At 44.7% G+C, this 22,205-nt stretch overlaps 1 protein-coding gene across 6 annotated transcripts in view; it reads right to left on the bottom strand.

Moving 5' to 3' along the window:
* C2CD3 (C2 domain containing 3 centriole elongation regulator) overlaps positions 1 to 22,205 on the bottom strand; it is a 53,353-nt gene that overhangs the window by 20,485 nt on the left and 10,663 nt on the right. For 5 of the 6 annotated variants that reach the window (XM_037376555.1, XM_037376558.1, XM_037376556.1 and 2 more), the window contains exons 12-24: positions 21,592 to 21,710; positions 20,485 to 20,607; positions 17,917 to 18,384; positions 17,016 to 17,167; positions 15,553 to 15,796; positions 14,206 to 14,389; positions 13,225 to 13,405; positions 11,436 to 11,608; positions 9,890 to 10,010; positions 8,399 to 8,667; positions 6,746 to 6,835; positions 5,220 to 5,840; positions 4,026 to 4,343 (exon numbers count right to left, since the gene is read on the bottom strand). In XM_037376555.1, coding sequence (XP_037232452.1) covers positions 4,026 to 4,343; positions 5,220 to 5,840; positions 6,746 to 6,835; positions 8,399 to 8,667; positions 9,890 to 10,010; positions 11,436 to 11,608; positions 13,225 to 13,405; positions 14,206 to 14,389; positions 15,553 to 15,796; positions 17,016 to 17,167; positions 17,917 to 18,384; positions 20,485 to 20,607; positions 21,592 to 21,710 — 3,063 coding nt within the window. The remainder of the gene's footprint in view (positions 1 to 4,025; positions 4,344 to 5,219; positions 5,841 to 6,745; positions 6,836 to 8,398; positions 8,668 to 9,889; positions 10,011 to 11,435; positions 11,609 to 13,224; positions 13,406 to 14,205; positions 14,390 to 15,552; positions 15,797 to 17,015; positions 17,168 to 17,916; positions 18,385 to 20,484; positions 20,608 to 21,591; positions 21,711 to 22,205) is intronic. The other variant, XM_037376557.1, reaches the window with a different exon arrangement.

The raw sequence follows: 22,205 nt of genomic DNA, 5'->3' as shown, positions 1-22,205 counted from the left end.
TGGAGCCCCGGCCAGGCAGGCTGTGCCCCCAGCCCGTGCTGGAGCCCCCGGCCAGGCAGGCTGTGCCCCCAGCCCATGGAGCCCCGGCCAGGCAGGCTGTGCCCCCAGCCCATGGAGCCCCGGCCAGGCAGGCTGTGCCCCCAGCCCATGGAGCCCCCGGCCAGGCAGGCTGTGCCCCCAGCCCATGGAGCCCCCGGCCAGGCAGGCTGTGCCCCCAGCCCGTGCTGGAGCCCCCGGCCAGGCAGGCTGTGCCCCCAGCCCATGGAGCCCCGGCCAGGCAGGCTGTGCCCCCAGCCCATGGAGCCCCCGGCCAGGCAGGCTGTGCCCCCAGCCCATGGAGCCCCCGGCCAGGCAGGCTGTGCCCCCAGCCCATGGAGCCCCCGGCCAGGCAGGCTGTGCCCCCAGCCAGGCAGGCTGTGCCCCCAGCCCGTGCTGGAGCCCCCGGCCAGGCAGGCTGTGCCCCCAGCCCGTGCTGGAGCCCCCGGCCAGGCAGGCTGTGCCCCCAGCCCGTGCTGGAGCCCCCGGCCAGGCAGGCTGTGCCCCCAGCCCATGGAGCCCCGGCCAGGCAGGCTGTGCCCCCAGCCCGTGCTGGAGCCCCCGGCCAGGCAGGCTGTGCCCCCAGCCCATGGAGCCCCCGGCCAGGCAGGCTGTGCCCCCAGCCCATGGAGCCCCGGCCAGGCAGGCTGTGCCCCCAGCCCATGCTGGAGCCCCCGGCCAGGCAGGCTGTGCCCCCAGCCCATGCTGGAGCCCCCGGCCAGGCAGGCTGTGCCCCCAGCCCGTGCTGGAGCCCCCGGCCAGGCAGGCTGTGCCCCCAGCCCGTGCTGGAGCCCCCGGCCAGGCAGGCTGTGCCCCCAGCCCGTGCTGGAGCCCCCGGCCAGGCAGGCTGTGCCCCCAGCCCATGGAGCCCCGGCCAGGCAGGCTGTGCCCCCAGCCCATGGAGCCCCCGGCCAGGCAGGCTGTGCCCCCAGCCCATGGAGCCCCCGGCCAGGCAGGCTGTGCCCCCAGCCCGTGCTGGAGCCCCCAGGGGAGCAGACCCCCACCCGCAGCCTGGGGAGGATTCTACACCGGAGGGACCCACGCTGGGGCAGTGTGTGGAGGACTGTCTCCCGTGGGAGGGACCCTGCTGGAGAGAGGAAGAGTGTGAGGACCCTTCCCCTGAGGAGGAAGGAGCGGCAGAGACAGCGTGTGATGGACTGAGCGCAGCCCCCGTTCCCCGTCCCCCTGCGCTGCTGGCGGGGAGGAGGCAGAGAAGTTGGGAGTGAAGTTGAGCCCGGGAAGGAGGGAGGTGTTTTGAAGATTTGGGTTTATTTCTCATTATCCTGCTCTGATTCAGTTGGTAATAAATTAATTTCCCCAAGTTGAGTCTGTTTTGCCCACAATGGTAATTGCTGAGCGATGTCCCCGTCCTCATCTCGACCCACGAGCCTTTTGCTGCATTTTCTCTCCCCTGCCCAGCTGAGGAGGGGCGATGGAGCAGCTTTGGTGGGCACCTCATGTCCAGCCTGGGTCAGCCCACCACACTAGCTCTCCATCTCCTGCATGTAAAGGCAGACCTAAAATCAGTCTTTGCAGCCGAAGGCAAAATCAGCATTTCTCAAGTGTTAGCTTGCTTTTCTTCTAGGAAAAGAAAAGCCTGTAATAGAATTGTTGGCTCTAATAAGAAAGCTCAGCCATAATCAAAGGAGTCTTATAGAGCCTGATTTAGCCTAGCAACTCCCAATGCCTGAATTCTGCAAAGAATTTACACTTAAAAATATTAGTTTTCTTCTGCTTTATAAAAGCATTATTTGAAGGATGAGGTGAGAGGAGGAACTGAGGTGTGTGATCTGACAGTTCAGGAAGCGGGTGGTAAAACAGAAGCTGCCATGTGGCTGCAGGGTTTCTCGAAAGATGCTGTTTATATTATTCTGAAAGGACAGTTGTCCATAGCACAGAAGCCTCTGTAAGGAGCACCCTGGCAGAGAAGCCAGGAGTGGGAAGGGAAACTCCTTCCCTTTTGCTAGGGATGATCTTCCTTTTATAAAGGGAAGACCTACAGACCGACCTCCCGGCCAGGTCCATGGAGAAGCTTGCACCCCACGCTTCTCTTTTGTAGCGGCTCTGTGGGGAGAGAATCATAGGCTCTGTGCCTGCCAATCCAGCAGCTGTGTGCTAGTGGTGAAGCTTGATTTTAAAAAAAGACCAACACAGAGAAAAAAGAATGAAGACGTCTACTCCACGGGGATGTAAGAACTGTACAGAAAAAGATGAAAAGCACGCCAGGATGAGGTTAGCAACTGCAGATTAAAGTGACTTCAGCCCCTAAAAGACGCATGGAAAATCCTGTTCTAATATTGTTCAAAACAGTGCTCAAATCAGAGTTAAGTTAGAGAAGAGACCTGTTGGCCTGAACTACTGCATTTTGTAGAACTTCATTTTTATAGAATTAATTTCATGCCTTTTCAATGTTATGAAATTCAAGCTATTTCTTTTCTTCATATTATTTGGACGATGAAGAAAACAGGAAAATTGACTTTAGACCGTGAGAAATATGAAAAGGCTTGGTGAAACATTTTGCATCTTTACTCAGCTTCTGAAAATTGTATCTCTTAAGTAAGTCTTCCAAACTTGCAGGAAGTTTATCATCCATAACATACGGACTGGAAAAGTGTTCCAGCCTTTTTATCTGTAACACGATAATGAAATTGTTGCAATGAAGAATGAAAATTCTTCTCAAAACCAGCTTATATAGCATTTGTTTCAGTGTACGAGTTGCTTCTCAGTTTAGTTACTTCTAAGAATCCCCTAAAATGGTAAGTTGTTTGAAGATGGAAACACTGCAATAGCGTACATCATCAAAAGAATTCTCCCTTATCCCAGCAAAAATTTTGCATTAACAACGCCGCATCAGGTTTCCAAACACTATGAATTCCAGAAGATTATAGAATCATTATAAAAAAGCCATCTGTGGGGCTCAGTATGTAGAAGAATTACTTACACTTAAATCATGGCTTATGTTTGACTCTTAGTTGTGTCATCACACCATAAAATGCTGAGTGTTCCTGTCCAGCCTATCACTGTGATATCTGGCATATCACACGGACTGTGAAACAGCTGATCATTACAGAGACATTTCCAATAAACTCACCTAGGCTCAGCTCCTTATTCCTAGTTGTATTTAGGTAGCATGCAATGGCCCAAACAAGATCGGATCACTCCAAGTGCTGAGCAAACACAAAGCAATCAAGCCATGCAGCACTAGAGGTGCCCAAGGTGAAGGGCAGAGCACCTGATGTATTTTAAAGGGTTTAACTCATCTTTAACCAAGAGATTCATTTACAGACTGTAACTCGAGGGAAAAAACAAAAGGCTCCAAAAACCTGCAAATTCACCACGCGTGTTACATTGCTGCACATCAAGAACCAAACATCACTGGCTAGGAAGGAGTATTTTAATATGCTTAGCATAAATTTCAAAGCAAAGAGCAATTCTTTGGTGAGCCTCAGCATAGTGATTAGGCACCCAACTGTAATTCCCACTCTACAGAGCAGGAAGCAGTGTGTCAAGCCTGGGTGAGCTCAGACTGCTCCGACCTTACACTGCCCTTCCTCACTGCTGTGTCTGGCAGTCTCCAGATAGCACGAGTAAGCCAGCTTTACAAATTGATTATATGCTAAAAATGCAAATTTGCAAGAGTCTTTGAGATATGAGTGTCTTGGGGTTAAGTTATTCAGATAATGCTTAACTTCAGAATTCAGCTGTCATCGGTAACAGTGAACATTATATTACTTATATTTTGGGTTTTATTAATAGAGATAGGCTGAATAGTTGAACCTCATGCTTCCCCTGTAGTTATGCAACAATGCAATGCTCTCGGGGTTGCAACACTTTGAAGCCAAGTTCAAAACCCATCACATCCATTCACTGTTCCAGAGTAAGTTTAAGGATTTGTTTTTGAATTCTCAATGCAGTTGCTGTTCTGAACAGATGCTGGGGGGGGGGGCGGGGGGGAAGGAAAGAAAAAAAAAAGGGGGTGAGGGTATTACCTTTTAAACTTAGATGCATTGCTCTTTCCACAAGGATATTGACAGCAACCGTATTTTCCAGAAATACCATGTTGTCCTCTTGTGGTTTGCCATTGGTGACTTCTGAACTTATGATATCCACTTTCTGACTCTGATTTTCAAAGACTTGTTGGCTCAGATCAGGGGTGTTCTCTGCACCTTCATCTTCACTGTTGCTGTATTCCTCAGCACAGTGAAGTCTGCTGGACAGAGCAGCAGAAGTGGAAGAAAGGACGATGTGAACCCGTACAGCAGCTCCTGCTAGGTTTGCAGCATTGCATCTGAACAATGGATAAACCCCTGCAAGAGAATTCACAACCAACCAGCTCACCAAGCCAAAGAAAAACTAGAAGCTTGGAAAACAGCTGATCAAGTTCATTACAGTAGAGATCTCATATCAGACCAGCACAATGAATCTGGATTTTCAGTGTAATTTCTATACAAAGCATCACCCTGAAATATCAGCTTGTAAAGGTTAAAACCAATGACCACTTCCCCAAATTGGGTACACCTTCATTTTCCCACTGGTAGCTCAGACTACTATCTTAAAGCACATCAACTGCCTGAGAGCCCTGGAAATAGTGCCTCTGCATCATTTTACATACATTGAGAATACAACATACACACAGCATAAAAACTTATTTTAACTCTTTTTCCTTCTCCCTTCCCTGAGCATACTCAAAAGAAAAGCCAATGACCTGTCCACAAATCTTCCTGCAAGCTGGTGGCTGATGGATGACAGAAGCCTAAGTAGATGACAGAAGCCTAAGTAACCTAACAAAGCAGAAGTTTCCACGACCTTCTCAGTGCTTAGTCATTTGCTTTGACTGCAGGCATTCAGCCTCCTTGACAGACATTCTTACTGCTTCTCACTCTATAACGGTGCCCAATCCATAGTGCTGAAGAAACATTCTTCAGCAATCCACATACGCTAACTGCTCTCCCTATTACTGATCATTATCCCAGTTTTTCACCCCTTTAAACTTGCTAAGTTCTGAATTCAGAGAGTCAAGCATTTTAACCTTGTTTACCTTCAGTGAAAGGGGGAGCTGACAGTGTGCTGCACCCTGGACAAAACAAAACTGTAAACATTTTGCTTAAAGTGACTAGAGAGGTAAGCAAACTAAAACATCAATAAAGAGGGATGAAATATGACAATGCCCTTTTGGAACTCACCGCTAACACTTAGTGTTGTCCTTGACTTCTCTGCTAATGCTGCAAGGTCAACGTAGGCAGATCCAATAAGGCGATCTGTATCAAGTGGTCTTCCCACATCATTTTCTTTACCGTATGTCCACCACACCTGGATTTCTAATTTCTCCTCTCTGAAGAACCAAAGCAGTCCTTGGCTCCTTCTGAGAGTCACCTTGTTTGGTTTCTTAAAGTTCACCGTAACACCCTTTGCGTCGCCACTCAATTTTGGCCTCCTAAGCAAAGTCCACGTGGCTTCCTGATTATATAGCTTATACCTGAGGTAGCAGTAAGTGCTTTCATGTAGGTGCGTCTGGCCTGCAAGCAGCACACAGTGGACTGGCAGCCATACTCTCGGGGTTGAGACGGTCACAGTCACTGGACTGTCACTCTGCTCCCATTCGTCGCTGTCATCCACACTGTCTTCATGGGTCTCCTCACCGTTCCATCCTAAAAGCTTAGCCGCCTCCAAAACACGCTCTCGGTCATCCTGATGAGCAAAGGTAACAGAAAGTTCCAGCCCTCCCACAATGGTCTGCATGATGTTTGTGCAGTGTGAAGGCATTAAATCTTCAGATAGGGTAACTGGGTACCAGCCTGAAATACCTTCAGGAGAAGAGATCATAATTAGCCTTGTCTTACCTTTTGAAAAATGTCAATAAAGAATTTTCCGCTCTCTGGTCATTAGTCAAGGACCAGTACTTGAAGTGTTTATTTCTTGTGAAAGGGGAATTTGTCAAATCATTTCTAAAAGCAGCAAACTGTTACACCTCAGAAAACTTTGGCAGTAGCTCTGATCCCAAAGGCATTTTAGTTTCCATTTCATTAACAATACTCATTCTACAATGAAACTATATCCCATGAATCTCCAATTATAAAATCAGGCATTCTCATGTCTTTGCTCATCTCTCCCCATTAAACACAAAATGAAAATTGCATGTTGGAGAAAATGAGAACTCTACTGAAACTAAAGCAGAAATAACTAAGACTACAATGAAAACATCATTATTACAAGACATCATCATCATAAACTAACACTAGCTAGAGGAGGTATTTTATGTTTAGTTTAAAGAAAAAGGTAATCCTACTGCTTTCTAACTTATCTAAGCCTTTGTTTCCAGCTTTGAGATCTCAAAAGCAATCGTTGGTCCTCCACTGAGCACTACAGCTCTTGGACTTTCCATCTTAAGCTAGAAAATAAACAGCACTGAATAAAATACTAAAGAAGTATGCTGGTTTTAGCTGGGATGGAGTTAAATTTCTTCATAATAGCTTCAGGATATTCATTCATCTACCATACAGCGTACACCCTGAAAACGTATCTTCAAACCACAGCCTTTATATGAGATTTCTAATACAGGATTTTTAATGAAGACATGTGCAGTGTCTGAAAGAACTTTGGTCTAAAAAACAAAAATTCCACAAAACCCCCAAAATGTGAATGAAAATTGTTTTAAGAAATTACAATAGCATTTACACAGAATGTCAGCAGCGTAACACTGCTGCACTACCTGATCTTCTTCTCAGCAGGTCTCTGGTTGGAATTGTGACTGTCCCAAGAAGACAGTCTCTTGATGTCCGAGCTGCCAATTTGTCAGCGGCTGGAAAAGAAATAATTTTGTAAATACACCAAACTGGAACACAAGATTTAGAAGTGATTGAGACAGTATCGCCTTTGAAAGAAAAATGTATTGCCTCAACAGCAAATAGCTCAGCCGTCATACTGAAAATATTTTTAACCCCTAAAAAAAAGATCCAAAGTCAAAACAAATTGTCCAGGATATATCAGGCCAAAAGCAATGAGAAACAGGGATGTGAACAAAAACCTGTCTGTAGGCAGTGCCAGTGCACATTCCGGACAGGGTACATACTCTACCACCGCTGAATGAGGAGAATCTTTCAGGGAGTATTTCCACAGATGAACACCAAGTAACCAGTGGGGAGCTGGTCATTAGTTATGCTAACAGCACAGCTTTTCTCCTGACTTTCCTCCCCCAGGTGTTAAAAACAATGTCATCTTGAGCTAAATTTTGTTTATAAAATAATTCCTGTGGTTATGTTGTAAAACAACACTGCCTATCTGCCACAGGACTGTTGGAGGATTTTAAGCTATCGTTTTTCTGAATCTCCATTACCTCTCATGAAGTGGAGGCAATAAGGCACGCACATACAGGTGACCAGCACGTTCGAGGGAGGGGGCTCTGCCCCTCTGCTCCTCTCTGCTGAGACCCCCCTCCCCAGCGCTGCGTCCAGATCGGGGGTCCTCAGCATCAGAAGGACACAGACCTGTCGGAGCGGGCCTGTCGGAGGCCACGGAGCTGGTCAGAGGGCTGGAGCCCCTCTGCTGCAGGGACAGGCTGGGAGAGCTGGGGCTGTGCAGCCTGGGGAGGAGAAGGCTGCGGGGAGACCTTAGAGCAGCTCCCAGTGCCTGGAGGGGCCGACAGGAAAGCTGGGGAGGGGCTTTGGGCAAGGGCAGGGAGTGGTGGGACAGGGGGGAATGGCTTGAAGCTGAGAGAGGGGAGATTTAGGTTGGACATGAGGAAGAAACCCTTCCCCGTGAGGGCGGCGAGGCGCTGGCCCAGGCTGCCCAGAGCAGCTGTGGGTGCCCCATCCCTGGCAGGGCTCAAGGCCAGGCTGGACGGGGCTGGGAGCAGCCTGGGCTGGGGGGAGGGGGCCCTGCCCCTGGCGGGGGGTGGGACTGGCTGGTCTTGAAGGTCCCTTCCAGCCCAAACACTTCTGTGACTTTACACAAAGGCAGGATGCTCCAAGAGTCAAGCACTATTATGCATTATCTTTTCATTTAAGAGGTGATACCGATCACCTGGAGTCTAAAAAAAACCTCAGCTCTTTGCACAAGGGGAACAGTATCTCCCAAAGCCTTCTCTGAAGACAGTTTAGATATTAGCAATGGCACATCTTATCAGCCGCACAGAATAGTCCCTGGAAACATTCAGGGTCAGGCTGGATGGTGCTCTGACCAACCTGATCCGGTGGAAGATGGCCCTGCTCATCGCAGGGATTTGGACTGGACCATCTTTGGAAGTCACTTCCAACCCAAAGCATTTTATGATTCTACGCACAGTCTCTCTTCTAAACTAAAAAAATAAGGGGAACGGATCATTTTGCGACAGCATTCAGTCATTGTTCCCACTTGTCCTCCTTACCTGACCTGGTGCTCCGATGGTAGACAGAGAAGACGATACTGGCAGACTGCAAGAGTTCCCCCAGACTAGAGGCTTCTCCACTACTTTTCTGAATGATGAGGTTACAAGGAAACTCTACATGATGCTCGAACTCGGGGCAGAAAGTACAAGCCACAGCTCGTGTGCTGCGTCTCTCTGCCTCAGGTAGGAAGGAGAGGTTCACAGAGACATAAACATTAACTCCCACACCTGCGCAGTACTGGACCGAAGGGTTCTTCTGTCCCACAGCTCTTCATTTAGCATGTAACAAGAAAGGAAGAAAGACAATGAATCTGACGCACAAGGAATCTAGGAACCAACGCAATTAAATCAAGGTTTCAAGCCTTTGTGGTGAAAAATAGGACAAACCAGTGAATGTTGTAAGTCAAAGCGATGTGGGTTCTGGCTGAATATTATTTTTCACCATTTTTTTTTCCCATCTGGACATACGAGGAACAGATAAGAAATGGTGAGAGTAACTATCACAAGGTTCCTCACTGGTGGCTGTGCTCTTATCACTGTCATGATCAAAGTGGTTGAGAACGTACTCAGCACCTTTAAAAATATCCCGTACTGCAGAAAAAGCTGTAGCATAACTTCCCAGAGAACCTGCTCTAGAAGGAAGCAAAATGCCAAGCCAAATCAATTTTACAGACTAGCCCTGACAAGCAAAAGTAGGTGAAATTAGCAGATGGAATTATTTACAAGTAAAACAGACCCAAGTATTACTATAACTCAGGCCCACAGACCTGAAGGATGAGGAGTCTGAGGCCATTCAATTTTAATTTCTCCAAGCACCATACAGTAGCCATCCTTATCCTACTGAGTCTACTTTAATGAAGCAGGATCAGGAGCTCAGCAACACTGAGAAAGGGCCAGTGAGCACTGCTCTCAAATGACAGGAGCTATCCTTCTCTTATGGAACTCACTCCCTCTCTTCTAGCCCCTTCTTAATTCTTCAAAATCGTATATTGGAACTGTTCAGGAATAAGTTCAGGTGCTAGCATGCACTTAGAGGAGCAGCCTCCGGATGAAAAGGAGTATGTTTCAATTACTAGTTTCTCAGCGTTTCCACAGTGAAACACCGGAAAACAAATCTCAGCTAGTTTTTAGATAGCATCAGCAACACCAAGACCCAATGACCAAAGAGATACCATTTTACATCAGCCAATTTTTATAACAGCTTTTGGTGTAGCAAAATGTGGAAATGTAGAAAAATGTGCCCTTACAATCTCGATCCTTCTGCAGAACGAATGCTACCACACTCTACTACAGCTTAAGGGACAAAAATAACCACTGGTGCTCTTGATAAACTTATGTTCGCTTCTGATCAGAACCCAGCTTGAATCTTGGTCTCTGCAGATGGAAAGTTGGCCAGTGACAGTTTGTTCTAATCTAATGGCTCAGCCTGCTGCCTGCCTCCAGATAAGGCTATTTTAAGAGAAAAATCTTCCTTTTTGAACTCAGCTTTACCTAGCTGCTGCTTGCAAACCAGATGCTCTGTGTATGTGTACCAAAAGAGAAACAGCTTGAGCCATTATTCCTGCTGCTGGTTTCACAGACCGTTGGTATCTCACACTCACATCAAGCAAGCCTGGATTAAAAGAGAGAAAGGAAAGAATAGAAATGCTCAGTTTTTTATACAGTTACATCCAACATAATCAACGCTTTGTTATACCTTTTCATACAAAACGTAGTCTACTAAAAGCAAAAGAAGAATTCTATAGGTAATCCATTGAGATGCAAGATGCTAGACTTCAGCCAGAAGTTACAGCTTTATACAGGAGGCACAGAAGGAAATTTTCAGAACCTGACCTCCTGGCAGTCAGGTCGGGTGATCTCAATGGCTCCCTCTCAGCAGCAAATCTAGGGCATAGTAAAATTAGGAGAGGCTGTTTCACCCAGCCGTGCCCTCAGGTGTGCGTTCATCATAGTAGTTTTAAAATATCCTACTGCAGCATTTTAACACCTTTTTTTTTAATAGCACTGCAAGTGACAAAACTTTCCAAAAAAAGACAGATTTTCTGTTGCTGCACGAAGCTAACTTAGTACAAAATAACCATGGCATACTGAATTCCCTCTCCAGCCACAGCTTTTTGTATGGCCTTTTTTCCAAGAAGCTGCCTCAGATTTCCTCAGCGGCCTTCCCAGAGCCGATGTTTATATGACTTGAAAGACCCACAAGGGAACAGAAAGACGTTTCTGCTCATGCTACGCCCCATAAACAGCCCTTCTTCGGGTCTCCCATTCCTTGCTTTGCATGAGAAGTGGAACCACAGACGGTGGCTCATTTGGCAACTAAGCCGTTCAAAACACATGGGAATAGCTTTATAAAACTTGTTAGGGGTGTGAGGGCTGCTCACGTCTGTCTAATCGCTGATTCTTCACTAGGTACGGTGATAATGAAAGCTGAGATGAAAACCACTCAGGGTTTATATCCGTTGCCAACACAAGTACATATTTTTCTTTGCCTTGGAGGGAAATACATAGGCTCTCATTTTTACACAGAGAATCACAGAATTGTTTAGGTTGGAAAAGACCTTTAAGATCGAGTCCAACCATTAACCCGGCACTGCCAAGGCCACCACTAACCCATGGCCCTGAGCACCACAGCTACACCTCTTTTAAATACCTCCAGGGATGGCAACTCCACCGCTTCCCTGGGCAGCCTGTGCCAGTGCTTGACAATCCTTTTGGGGAAGATGTTTTTCCTAATCCTCAATCTAAACCGCCCCTGGCGCAGCTTGAGGCCATTCCCTCTGGTCCTGTTGTTGTGTAGGCGATGTTACGTGTTACATGTTACAATCTGTTGCATATTTCATGTTTACAATGTGTCACAATGTGTCGCGTGTCACGATGTGCCAGGTGTCTGCATGGATGCCCATCCCCCACCCCCCGATGGCCAACCACAGCCCCTTGCTGGTGTTCCATCCCTCCAGCACTGCCTTGCTGCCCCCAGGCTGCTCTCCCACCCGCCGGGTGTTATCCCACAACCATGAACACCCCCAGCCTTCCTTACCTGAAGCCCGCAGCTGAAATTCCCCTGAGCCATCAGTCCGGGGGACCAAGGGAAGGTTAAAAGTCTGAATCCCTATTTCTTCACGATGCTGCATAGTCGCCATGGCACACAGCCGTGACAAGGGCAACGTCCCTTTGGCAACCACCTGGTCTCTGACATTTGGGTAATAATACCTGGTAAGGCAAAAAGCAGCGGCATCAGTCATGCTGTTTTGATGACGACAGTGATCACCATTTCTCTCACGACTGCACGTAAGTCAACTTTAACTTGTGCGTCTTCAAACACTAGTATCCCAATAGCTAAGAGATAAACTCAAATAAATGAATTTCTACAGGAAAAAAATGCCCAGTAAGTGCTGAAGTAAATGATACAAATATACTTTTGCACTAGTCCTACCAAGTCAGCTAGCAGAAACTGCTAAAAACTGCCATCCCAAAGACAAACAAGAGAAGAATCTGGCACCAAATATTCTCCACTCCATTTTCCATTAATAAAAAATACTGCCAATACTTTCAGAACAGATTTGTGGTACCAGTTTGTGAGTGTAACAAATCCCTATGGACCATTTCTTAACTGCTCTACTTGGTTTCAGACTCATCCTACGCCGAGTTTTGGCACTGTATCTCCTGAAAAACGGGTAGATCAGGAGAAAGGCATCCGCTGTATTTTCAGTAGCAGTAACTGAACAACGTGGTAGCGCTATGACTTGTGTTTTCCTTTCCGTTTTAGGACAAATCCTGAACATTAATTGACCGTTGAGCCTTGGGTACAGCACTGCCTGAAGAGCAGTCCCAACTTCTTGGAATATTACACCTGTTGGTTTCTACTTTTTCCCCATATACCTATAGGAATAATTTAAGATGCTGACAGCATCATAGCAACAACTCACTGATTTGGAACCTGCGGTGAGTATCTGCTCTCCTGTCTAATTACAAAGATCTGTCAGTAAGCTTTTTCCACTTTAAATATTACAAACTGGTAAGAGGATGTTTACAGAATTCTTAAAAGGCTTCCAGCTCCGTAATTTGCTTCTTTCACCCAAACCAGCCGAAATTTACCAGCCACTACCAGTGAGCAGTCAGGGCAAGATTAAACCAAGTATAACTATCCTCAGAAATCTGAGCTAAAGCACATTTTTGAAATGCCAGGTACTAACAACTGGTCAGTTCAACTGCTCTGGTCATTACCAACATTAATGTAAACACATCCAGCATGTAATAATTCTCAAGTGACTGTGAACTTTAGCTTGGTTTGTTTTACTACAGAATGAACAATTATAATAATTATGCTTTCCTAAAGCCATCTGTCTTCATGATCTCTTCATGGCCTTCCACTAGTAGTAATTAGCTTCAAACACCAAAAACCCCACAACTGAACTTACAAACATTTTATAGTATTTTTTCTGTAATTGGTGGCTTGCATTAGAGAGAAAACCCAACCCCAAAACAATGAAATCATACTGCCAGGGTGCTATTAAGTAAAATTTAGATGTGCCAAGCATTTAAACGCTGCTTTTAGATCACTACGCTGATAACAAAGTGGAAGAAAGCAAACTAAGAGCACACACCTTCTAAGCAAGAAAAAAGTAATTAGCACTTTTGGAAGGGAAAAAAGGGCTCGCATGTCTTAAATGGAATCTTAAATGCAGACTCATCACCAATGTTGATGAGCTCAACACTTTTCCACTTATTATTAAATATCCATCCCACAGCTAGAGATTTTTCAATACCAGATGTGTCGCTATTTGTATTGCTGTGACATCTAAAAAGAATACAATGTTATTCTGTACCTGCACCAGACTTCAAACTGGATTCCTCCTCCAGCCTCTCCTGGTGCCATATATGCACTGACCAGGAGCCTCTGGACTGGGACATCAGCAGGAACCAACAAAGTATGATGATGCTCATCATTAAAGACGGGATCGGGGACACACAGAGTGGTTGCTGTGCGAAATGGCTTTAATCTGATGCCTACAAGTCAAGCAGAGTTGGTTAAAAATGGCTGCATGCAGAGGTTTCAACCTTTTTTCATTTGCAGTCCTTCAGGAGGCAGGACCCATGGACAGTAAGTGACATTCTCCTGCCAGAAGGCTTGCTCTTCTGAGTTTCACTTCACAAATCTTTTACAAGCAACTCACACAGTCCCATTAACCTGTGAGCCACCAGCTGAAAACTACTGTTAAATGTGGCTGGAAGCTGACACAGTTTACAGGAGTTACTATGGTACAATGTTACTGACTCTTTTTTCAGAGGAAATACGTATTAGTGATTCAAAGCACAAGACTCCAGATCAACATTAAGTAATTTTCTACAATTGCAATTATTTAAACACTCCTTTATAATCCTAATGATCTAAAGCAGACAAGTCTTCTCTGGGTGTATGCATGAAAAAGAGCATCTTGAAAGGCTCCCGTACGTAAAGCCTTTGTTGAAATTAACTGTATACAATCTGCGAATCTGTTTTTGCACCTTTGCAAGCTGGCAAAACCCTCTAGGATCTTTAACAAAAAGGTACCATGTGAAGGGATTCAGAACTAGGTATCTTTTTTTGCTGGGAACTTTGCCACCTACATCAGTCAAAGCAGGTCTTTAATGTACTGATGCAGCCCAAGTATGACAAGTCGCAGGCAGATCTTGTTGGGAAAGCAAGCACTGGCTGCATGGAAGCTCAGAAGAACACGCACCCTCTCACTTAAGCAGAGAGAACATTGCTAAACAATATTTAATTAAAGCAATGCTCTAAATAAAGACAGATTATAAAATAAACTAACCATCCTCATGCAAGTCAGTTCCTTGCAGTGCACCGCAACCAGCCTCTTGAACTGGGAAACAGTACTGTACGTAGCAGTCAGCCTCTCCCCAGACGGTGGACTGTAAGGGAGTGAGTCCTTTCACACTCTCCACACAAATCTCAAAAACGTGCTCCACCAGTTCTTCCCCTTCTTGGTCTAACTGCTGATAAAACAAAGGAAATCCACATGAAAAGGATGACTCTTCAGGAAACAGCATACAAAAGGACTGGGAGCATAAGATTCTAAGAAGCCTGAGACAGAGAGCAGAACCATTATCTGCCATTTACCTCCTAAAGTTCACAGCAACACTGAAAGTCTGATAGCACTTTTTTTTTTTCTGCAAAAGCCAAAAAACACAGCACATAAAAAGCAAGGAAGTTCCTACATATACAACTCAGTGGTAGGGGCAAAACCTGTATGGTACAGAATATGGCTGCGAGAATTAAGATTTTCTGTAATGTTGGGGTTTTTTTTACCAAACTTGTAATGAAGATAGAAGCACTGGGTATACAGAGCAATACAAAGAGCAATAAAGTCAAAGCCAGTGACAGAAAGCTAGTAAGAAAAGAGTACAAACAATATAATTCTGTGTAGATGTCCTGGTTTCAGCTGGGATAGATTTTTTTTTCTTCTTAGTAGCTAGTGCAGTGATGTGGTTTGGATTTGGTTTGAGAATAACATTGATAACACACTGATGTTTTTAATTGTTGCTAAGGAATATTAGTACCAAGTCAAGGACTTTTCAGTTTCTTGGGCCCTGTCAGCAAAACGGCTGGAAGAGCACAAGAAACTGGGAGGGGATGCAGCCACGACAGCTGATCCGAACTGGCCAAAGGGATATTCCAGACCACAGAATGTCTGGTTGAGTATGTAAGCTGGGGGAAGAAGGAGGAAGAGGGGAACATTTAAAGTTACGGTGTTCATTTCCCAAGTCGCTGCCATGTGTGATGGAGCCCTGCTGCCCTGGGGATGGCTGAGCCCCTGCCTGCCCATGGGAAGCGGTGAATGAATTCCTTGTTTTGCTTTGCTTGTACATGCACCTTTTGCTTTACTTATGAAACTGTCTTAATCTATGAGTTTTCCCACTTTTACCCTTCCGTTCCCCGCCCCCCCCCTCCCCATCCCACTGGGGGAGAGTGAGTGAGCGGCTGTGCAGGGCGTAGCTGCTGGCTGGGGTTAAACCATGACAGTAGAGTATGATCATTTATAACAAAATCGGCTACAGCATCAAAAGAGATCGGGGATCACTGGTCCGTTAATGAACCCACTGGTAAAATCCTTTTCACATGTCCCTAACAACAAGAGTGAGGATTTACTGAGCAATACCGTTACAGGCTTTGTAGGAGGAGGGTCCAGCGAGTGGGAAGGACGCTGTGTGACAGGAGGCACCATTCCTTCTTCATTTTTTAGCCTTTGCAGTGCCACTATTTGATCAGCTGACCCCATCGCCAGAATGACCCTCAGGCTTCCACTTCTACTGCCAGTAAAAACATCTATCACAGGCATATAGCTGTCCACAGCAACCACTGGATATTGAGCCTGAAGAAGCAGGCGGGAAATCTTTGGATCTCTGGAACAGATGAAAATAAAAAACCTCTGGTATGAGAATGAGACATCTCAATATGAACATGATCACACAAAGCTCATTTTAGATGGGACTTTCAATGCAGTTAGAAACCAATCTATCTCCATTCCTCCAAAATTTGGCTCAACCACATTAGTCTTCACAAAGCACAGATCCATGAGCTGCTGAATGGAAAAGGCTATTTTCAGCAATGACAAAGTACAGCTTTCCAAAAACTAATGTACCCTTACTTATAAGACAGTCTAGAGATCTGTGAGCGAGGTGATGAACTGGAACAAAATTCCTATTAATATACTGTAGCCATATTATACTTCTATGAGGCAGTTACATGTCTTTGGGGAAGGACTTGGGCAGGAAGAAAAGAAGGAACAGGGACAGTCTCCCAGAGAAATGTAAAACCATCTAATAATACACTGAAGGTATACACAAGCGAACTACAGCGGATTACTGAAAGAAGTTATACAAATGACATGCTAATAATTAACGAAGTAGTGCCCAGTCAGTTCCAGCACCATCTGATTTCCACCTATCACTAGTCTGACCAAAATAAAAGCAATTAATCCTCTACATTAGAAAGAATCTCTCTGGTCCAGTATTCCCATTTTTTTTTTTAATTGTTTTAAGCAGGTATATTACTTGACTGCACTAGAAGCCAAAACATTCAACAAAAAGATCAAAGAGCTCTGGAGAGACCCATCAACTAAGACAACAACTAAAGCATGAAGTATTTAAGAGATCTTTTCAGTACTGCAAGCAGTGTCCTGTGCTGTGCAAACTGACAACATCTCTAGCAATGGGATCTATGCAGAGCATGATCAGGAACAAAATCATTCCACCAGTCACAGTCTTGGAAAATCACCAATGGAAAGCCACACTCAATCTTCCTCTACAGTTACTTCGGTCTCTTACAGTTTTACTCCTTCATGGAACCACAACTTAAAACTGGCTCCAAACCCGATGCAGCATGGTGTCTTTATTTCTTACAGTCCACTTGTATTTCTGTATAAGGACAGTGTAACTTACCCAGATACTGCTCAGTGTAGCAAACTGCCAGAGAAAGCTGGCAGGACAAAAAATGCCTTCTGCTGTCAAGTATAATTAAGAACCCTCCCACACAAATCCCAGACACCATCCCTCACGTCTTTCCCTGAGCATCAGTTAGGATATTTCCCAACCCCATAAAATATGGAACAACGATATTTACTTGAATGAGATGTAAAACTGATGCAAAGGAAGTTTAACTAATCCTAGCAATCTGTCACAGCCAGGGCTTCCCATCTTGTTCCATGCTTCAATAATCATGACATTGTTCTTCAGCCGCTCCAGGTGTTTGGAAGTCAATGAAAAAGGCATCACCTGAAAGAGTTTAATGCAGATTTAGAATACACTGGAAACTATTTGCTAAGGATAGAGCATTCCAGTAACACCACATCGTTCCAGTTTACAGAATTGTGCTCTTTAGAAATGGAAATTAAAGATGAAATGCATACCTGCCTAACAAGTTCCAGAAAACCGGCAGGTTTGGCAAAGAGCTAGCCAGGAAAATTAATGTATTTTAGGTAAATTTTAACGTAAGATCATATGCTACCTTAAGAAACATTGCTTTTATCTTTAAATGTGTGGTTACTAAACAGATAAATCATTTCAGACAACTTTCAGATGTCTTCTGCTATGTTTTTACAATTCACTCTTTCAGCTGAAGACTAGGAAGTCTCACAAATCACTAGCTATTGTTAAAAGTAAACCAAATGCATTTGAGCATCCTGACATTCCCAACGAAAAATGTCCAGTAAAAAATTACAAACTTGTAACACTATTAAATGCCTGAAATTTTGCTGTTTGCTGGGGGAAGGCTCTGGCCCATACTAGGACAGTAACCCACACTTCTGAGCTGCTATATTAGTTGAGAAAAAAAAAAAAAAAAAAAGAACTGCATTTCAAACTGTGCAATCCAGCCAAAACAATACTGAAAATACTTCTAATATACTGGACAGAGCCAAGTAGAGAAGCTCCTACATATATAAAAGTAACTTATCTTTGAATGATGTTTGTCAGTGTGGAATAGCTCATTTCAATCAGGGTTAAATGGAAGACATGTGACTTGCCTGAGAAAAATTAAAGGCAGGCTGTGTTGTGCCCCATATGACAGCAGATCGTGTCGCCTCCTCAGTGCTGAGCAGCTTGCAGTTTAAATACACGTTACAAGAACTGTGGAGCCCACTGTCTTCAGCAACAAAATCCTTTCCATCAGGCACCATCAACAGCACATGCAGTAATAACCCATCTTCTTCAGATGCCGTTATTTGCGTCATCAGGTTACGGGCTACAGGGGTTGGTACAGCCCGCGGTGGCTGCACGATATTCACACTGGCTGCTCCTGTCTTCTGTGCCTCCTTGTAGTTGTGAAGATTCAAGCAGTGAGGGCTTTCTGCATTTACGTCCTTCCTGTTGGGCTCCTGGAATTCCAGCCGGGGACTTCTTACAGCTTGAACTGGGACTCGCTGCAGAGCCACAGCTGACCTGGCAGCGGTGCGGGTGAAGTCTTTGTTGTCGCCTGCAAGCTCTAAGGATACCTGCATTGGGCAAAGCAGAGCGGGCTAATCGAAAGATGTTCCTCATACAAAGACAAGAGACTGCAGCATAAATTCAGGTAAATGCATTGCACATTTTGTTCAAGAGCTGTGTTAGATCATCACCCAGAAGGCTTACCTTTAAACACATGCTGGTTACAAGCTACAACTGTCACTGCAAAATAAACCACATGCGATTTTATCAAACACAGCAGTAACTCAAGTGCAAAACCATATAATTACAGCTGAATAAAGGAAAAACGTAAAACCAATTGCCAAGCTGACTGAAAAATAACACCTACCCAGCCAAAGCAAAAAGTACTGTGACAAGGTATCACAACTGTCATTTGCTCCACTCTGCTACAGCATGGGCTGCTTAAGAAAAATTATGAAAAACGAAATGTTTCTCTCCAAATGTTTTCTTTCACTGCTCTTTCACTTTTACATTCTCTCCTGATTTTAGCTGTCCCGAACTCCTCTCCCTTCTGTGGGCTCCTTTTTCTCTCCACTGGTCTACATATTCCACTGCATTTGTCTTTTTTTTTTTCCGAGACTGGCTTTTTTGGGTTTTGTTTTGTTTTTTAACACTGTCCTATGTTTGAATTGCCTCTTCACATTGCCAAGATTTGCAAGAGAAATAGTCAGATTGGTATGAATGAAAATGTGTGTGTGAAAGCAATGAAAGAAACACCAGAATCAAGGTTAAAGGAATTGCAAGTGTTAATTTGCAAGTGTTAATTTCTACAGAGCATCACAGATCTGCTGGATTCATTCACATGATGAGACAGCAAGAAGGGGAGAACAAACTGAAGCCCAGAAGATAAGGTAGCAGGATAAAGAAAAGGACTGGAGCCACAAAATGCCCAAATAAGGAAAACGAAATTTAGACTCAAGAATTTTGCCTACGACTTAGGAGGGACAAGATACTGCAGCAAAAAATGCCAAATGGTATCTCCTCCTAAAGTGTATGAAGAACAACATGTCCAAAGATGAGAAGTTCAAGGGCATCTGTCAGAAAGAACCCAAGAAATGCAAAGTGGACTCAATAGCCGACATCCCTTTTCCTCCATGCCCTGGCCAGAACAGCTGGCCCCACATATACTGTGGGTAGGCAGGTATTACATTGAGCAAGTGAAACCTAGCAGACAGGGCAACCAAAATCACTTTTCTTTAATATTAGCTTCCCCTTCCATCAGCTCTTACCTCAAACTTTGGTTCATTAATTCCCCACAACACCTCCTTCCACTTTTCTCCTCTCACACCCTGTTCCACTGCATTCTCTCCCGCAGAACACACCATTTCTCCTCCCTGCCTTCAATTAACTTCTCCCACACCTAACCTCTACATTTTACGTTTCAGCCTTCTGCAGCTCCTTTACTGGCAGCTCTGCTGAATGGCTTCTCCACCAGAAGTTTCCCATCCCCTGTGACAGAGGACATGGCTCATGCTGTGAACTACAAAGTGACAGAAGCAATCTGTGCTGACGTTCCCCAGGAATAATATAGGAGCTCCGAATGTAAAATTCCCAAATACTCTCTTAACCCTTCCCTTGGTAATCTAGAGAGCTGTTTATCCTCAGAACTGCCAAATCTCTCAAATGTGCTGTGCAGGACCATTAATCCTCCTCAATTAAATGTTGAGCATGCTGGTAGAAACTTTGGCTGGAGAAGAGAACTCCTGAAGTGACCGTGTGGTACCAATGACAGGGAGCATCAGGCCTCTGTGGCAGGAGAGAACTCAGCTCATGGGTGGAGCAGAAGCCAAAGCTCCCAGCTTGAACATGTGCCACTCAACTGGCTTGTAGAGTGATTTCTGTATCCAAGCCTTAGCTTATTGACTCTCATTTTACCCTGCAGCCAGGGGAACATCACACAGCAAGATCCTAAAGACATGCAGGAGGTTCAAAATATTTCTCCAAAACCCTAAGGAAAAAAAAAGGTTCACGTTATCTTGTATTGGTCTTAAGAAACCTCCGTATCTGAGACCTGGCAAATTAAAACAGAGGAAAGAAAGAGGAGGGAAAATTTCAAAAAGAAGGAACATGCAGCCAAAATTAGTAATGACAGGTTGTTTAACTCGAAGTCTATATGGTAAAACACATACCTTTAGCGGTCCAACTTGTGTCTGATCTCCCTCTTTTCCCACAGGTATCTCGCAGCTGACAGTGAGCAACCCAGACTGGATAACCTTGCGTAACTGAAGCGCTGCTGAGCCAATGGCCACTGGCTGAGGGCAGAAAAAGAAACCATTTTGCAAGATTTCTGCAAGGTTGAAAGAACTAAGGGCGGGCATGTTGTGAAATGAAAGCCTTCTGGGAAGCCATGGCCAGCCACTCACCCTACTACTCCTATACCGTTAGTTGTACCTATAGGAATTTATAGGAAAGTTTCCCTTAGTTCTAATTTCAAGTCTAGGACAACAGTAAGGAAAATTACCCCAGTACCTACTGTAAACAGTTCCAGATTAATGCAAAAAAGAACATCTCAAATCCTAGTAACTGAACAAAAATTCCATACTTAAAGACACAATTTATTCACCCACCAAATCTCCTATTAGAACAGATGGGCAGATATTCTTGGTGTTGATTAAAACAAAACACGAGCTAACACCTCTCACTGTCCTCATCACATGCAGATGATTATGCAAATATTTTTTGCAAAAATATACTTTTTTAAAAAAATTTTTTTTTTTTTTACACTCATGCACCTACCCCCCAAATCCAAATGCACAAGTTGTACCAGTTTCTCACACCTCGTGTTGTTCTCCTTACCCTGGGCAGAGTAGTGGTATCAAATGCATCTACGTTAACTCATTCTATATTGCTAAATGAGCTGTGTTCTTATTGAAGACTAATGTTTGTAACTGATCCGATATGCTTACATAGTAAGAGATCAGTTTGGAAGAGGAGGGAAGGACAATTTTTTTTTGCCTGTCAGTCCTGAACTCATAAAATCATTTAGTTGGGTGACCAGATTGAACAGCAATTAGCTCAACTTATAGTATCTGCACGTAATGTCATTTCCCTTGATAATATCCAGCAATGGTCAACTAAGCCGCCCAGTCAGGCCACGCTGTTTTGCCTCTGATGGTTGAGGTGGCAGCAATCTCAATGAAGCATTGCAGAAGACTTCGAAAAGCCACTGCTGTCTGTGTAAGTATTGGAGGAAACAGAAATGCAAAGAAGTTCTATAAACAACTTCTAATAAGTACCTTTTTCTGTGTGCTTTTTCTCATGTAGATTTTAAAAGCGAGGTCAGAGCTCCACCAGTGCTCTATCATTGTTCCACTAAAACGGACAGGGAACACAAACCGCTGCTGAAATTTCACCACTGCAAGGAAGACAGAGACTTGTGAGGTCTTAGCTGTATCCAGAGCTAACCTGTCTTTTGAGCCCGATCAGGAACAGAGAAATCCTCAGTCTCTGCAGAGAATGTGCAGGGCGAGTAGACACGGGAAGTTCAGAAGGTATGAGGAGAAAGTGATGCACTTCTGAGGAGGATGGAAAAGCACACAGCAAGCATTTGTACATCTGCCAGAATCACAGATCCAGCAAGGCTGGGAGCTGAAGGGGGAAGAGCTGTTGCTGGAAACCTCAACAAGAATCTCTCAAGGATTCAACCTAATAAACTATATCACAACTCTGTAGGTAATTCGCTACTTTGTTTTGGTTGCTCACAAGAGCAAAAAATCTTCCAAATTAACTGAATATAAATAAACTTTCCTGTGGAGATTCCTCTGTTACATGCACAATCATTTAATTCTGCATTACTTAACACCAAGCCCAAAGTAAACTGTTCTTCACTTTCCAAGGCCAGAAAACAGCA

The sequence above is a fragment of the Falco rusticolus genome, chromosome 2 (assembly GCF_015220075.1).
Source record: "Falco rusticolus isolate bFalRus1 chromosome 2, bFalRus1.pri, whole genome shotgun sequence".
NCBI lineage: Eukaryota > Metazoa > Chordata > Aves > Falconiformes > Falconidae > Falco > Falco rusticolus.
The sequence above is the reverse complement of the archived record's forward strand: the minus strand, read 5'-3'. Positions and strand labels throughout refer to the sequence as shown.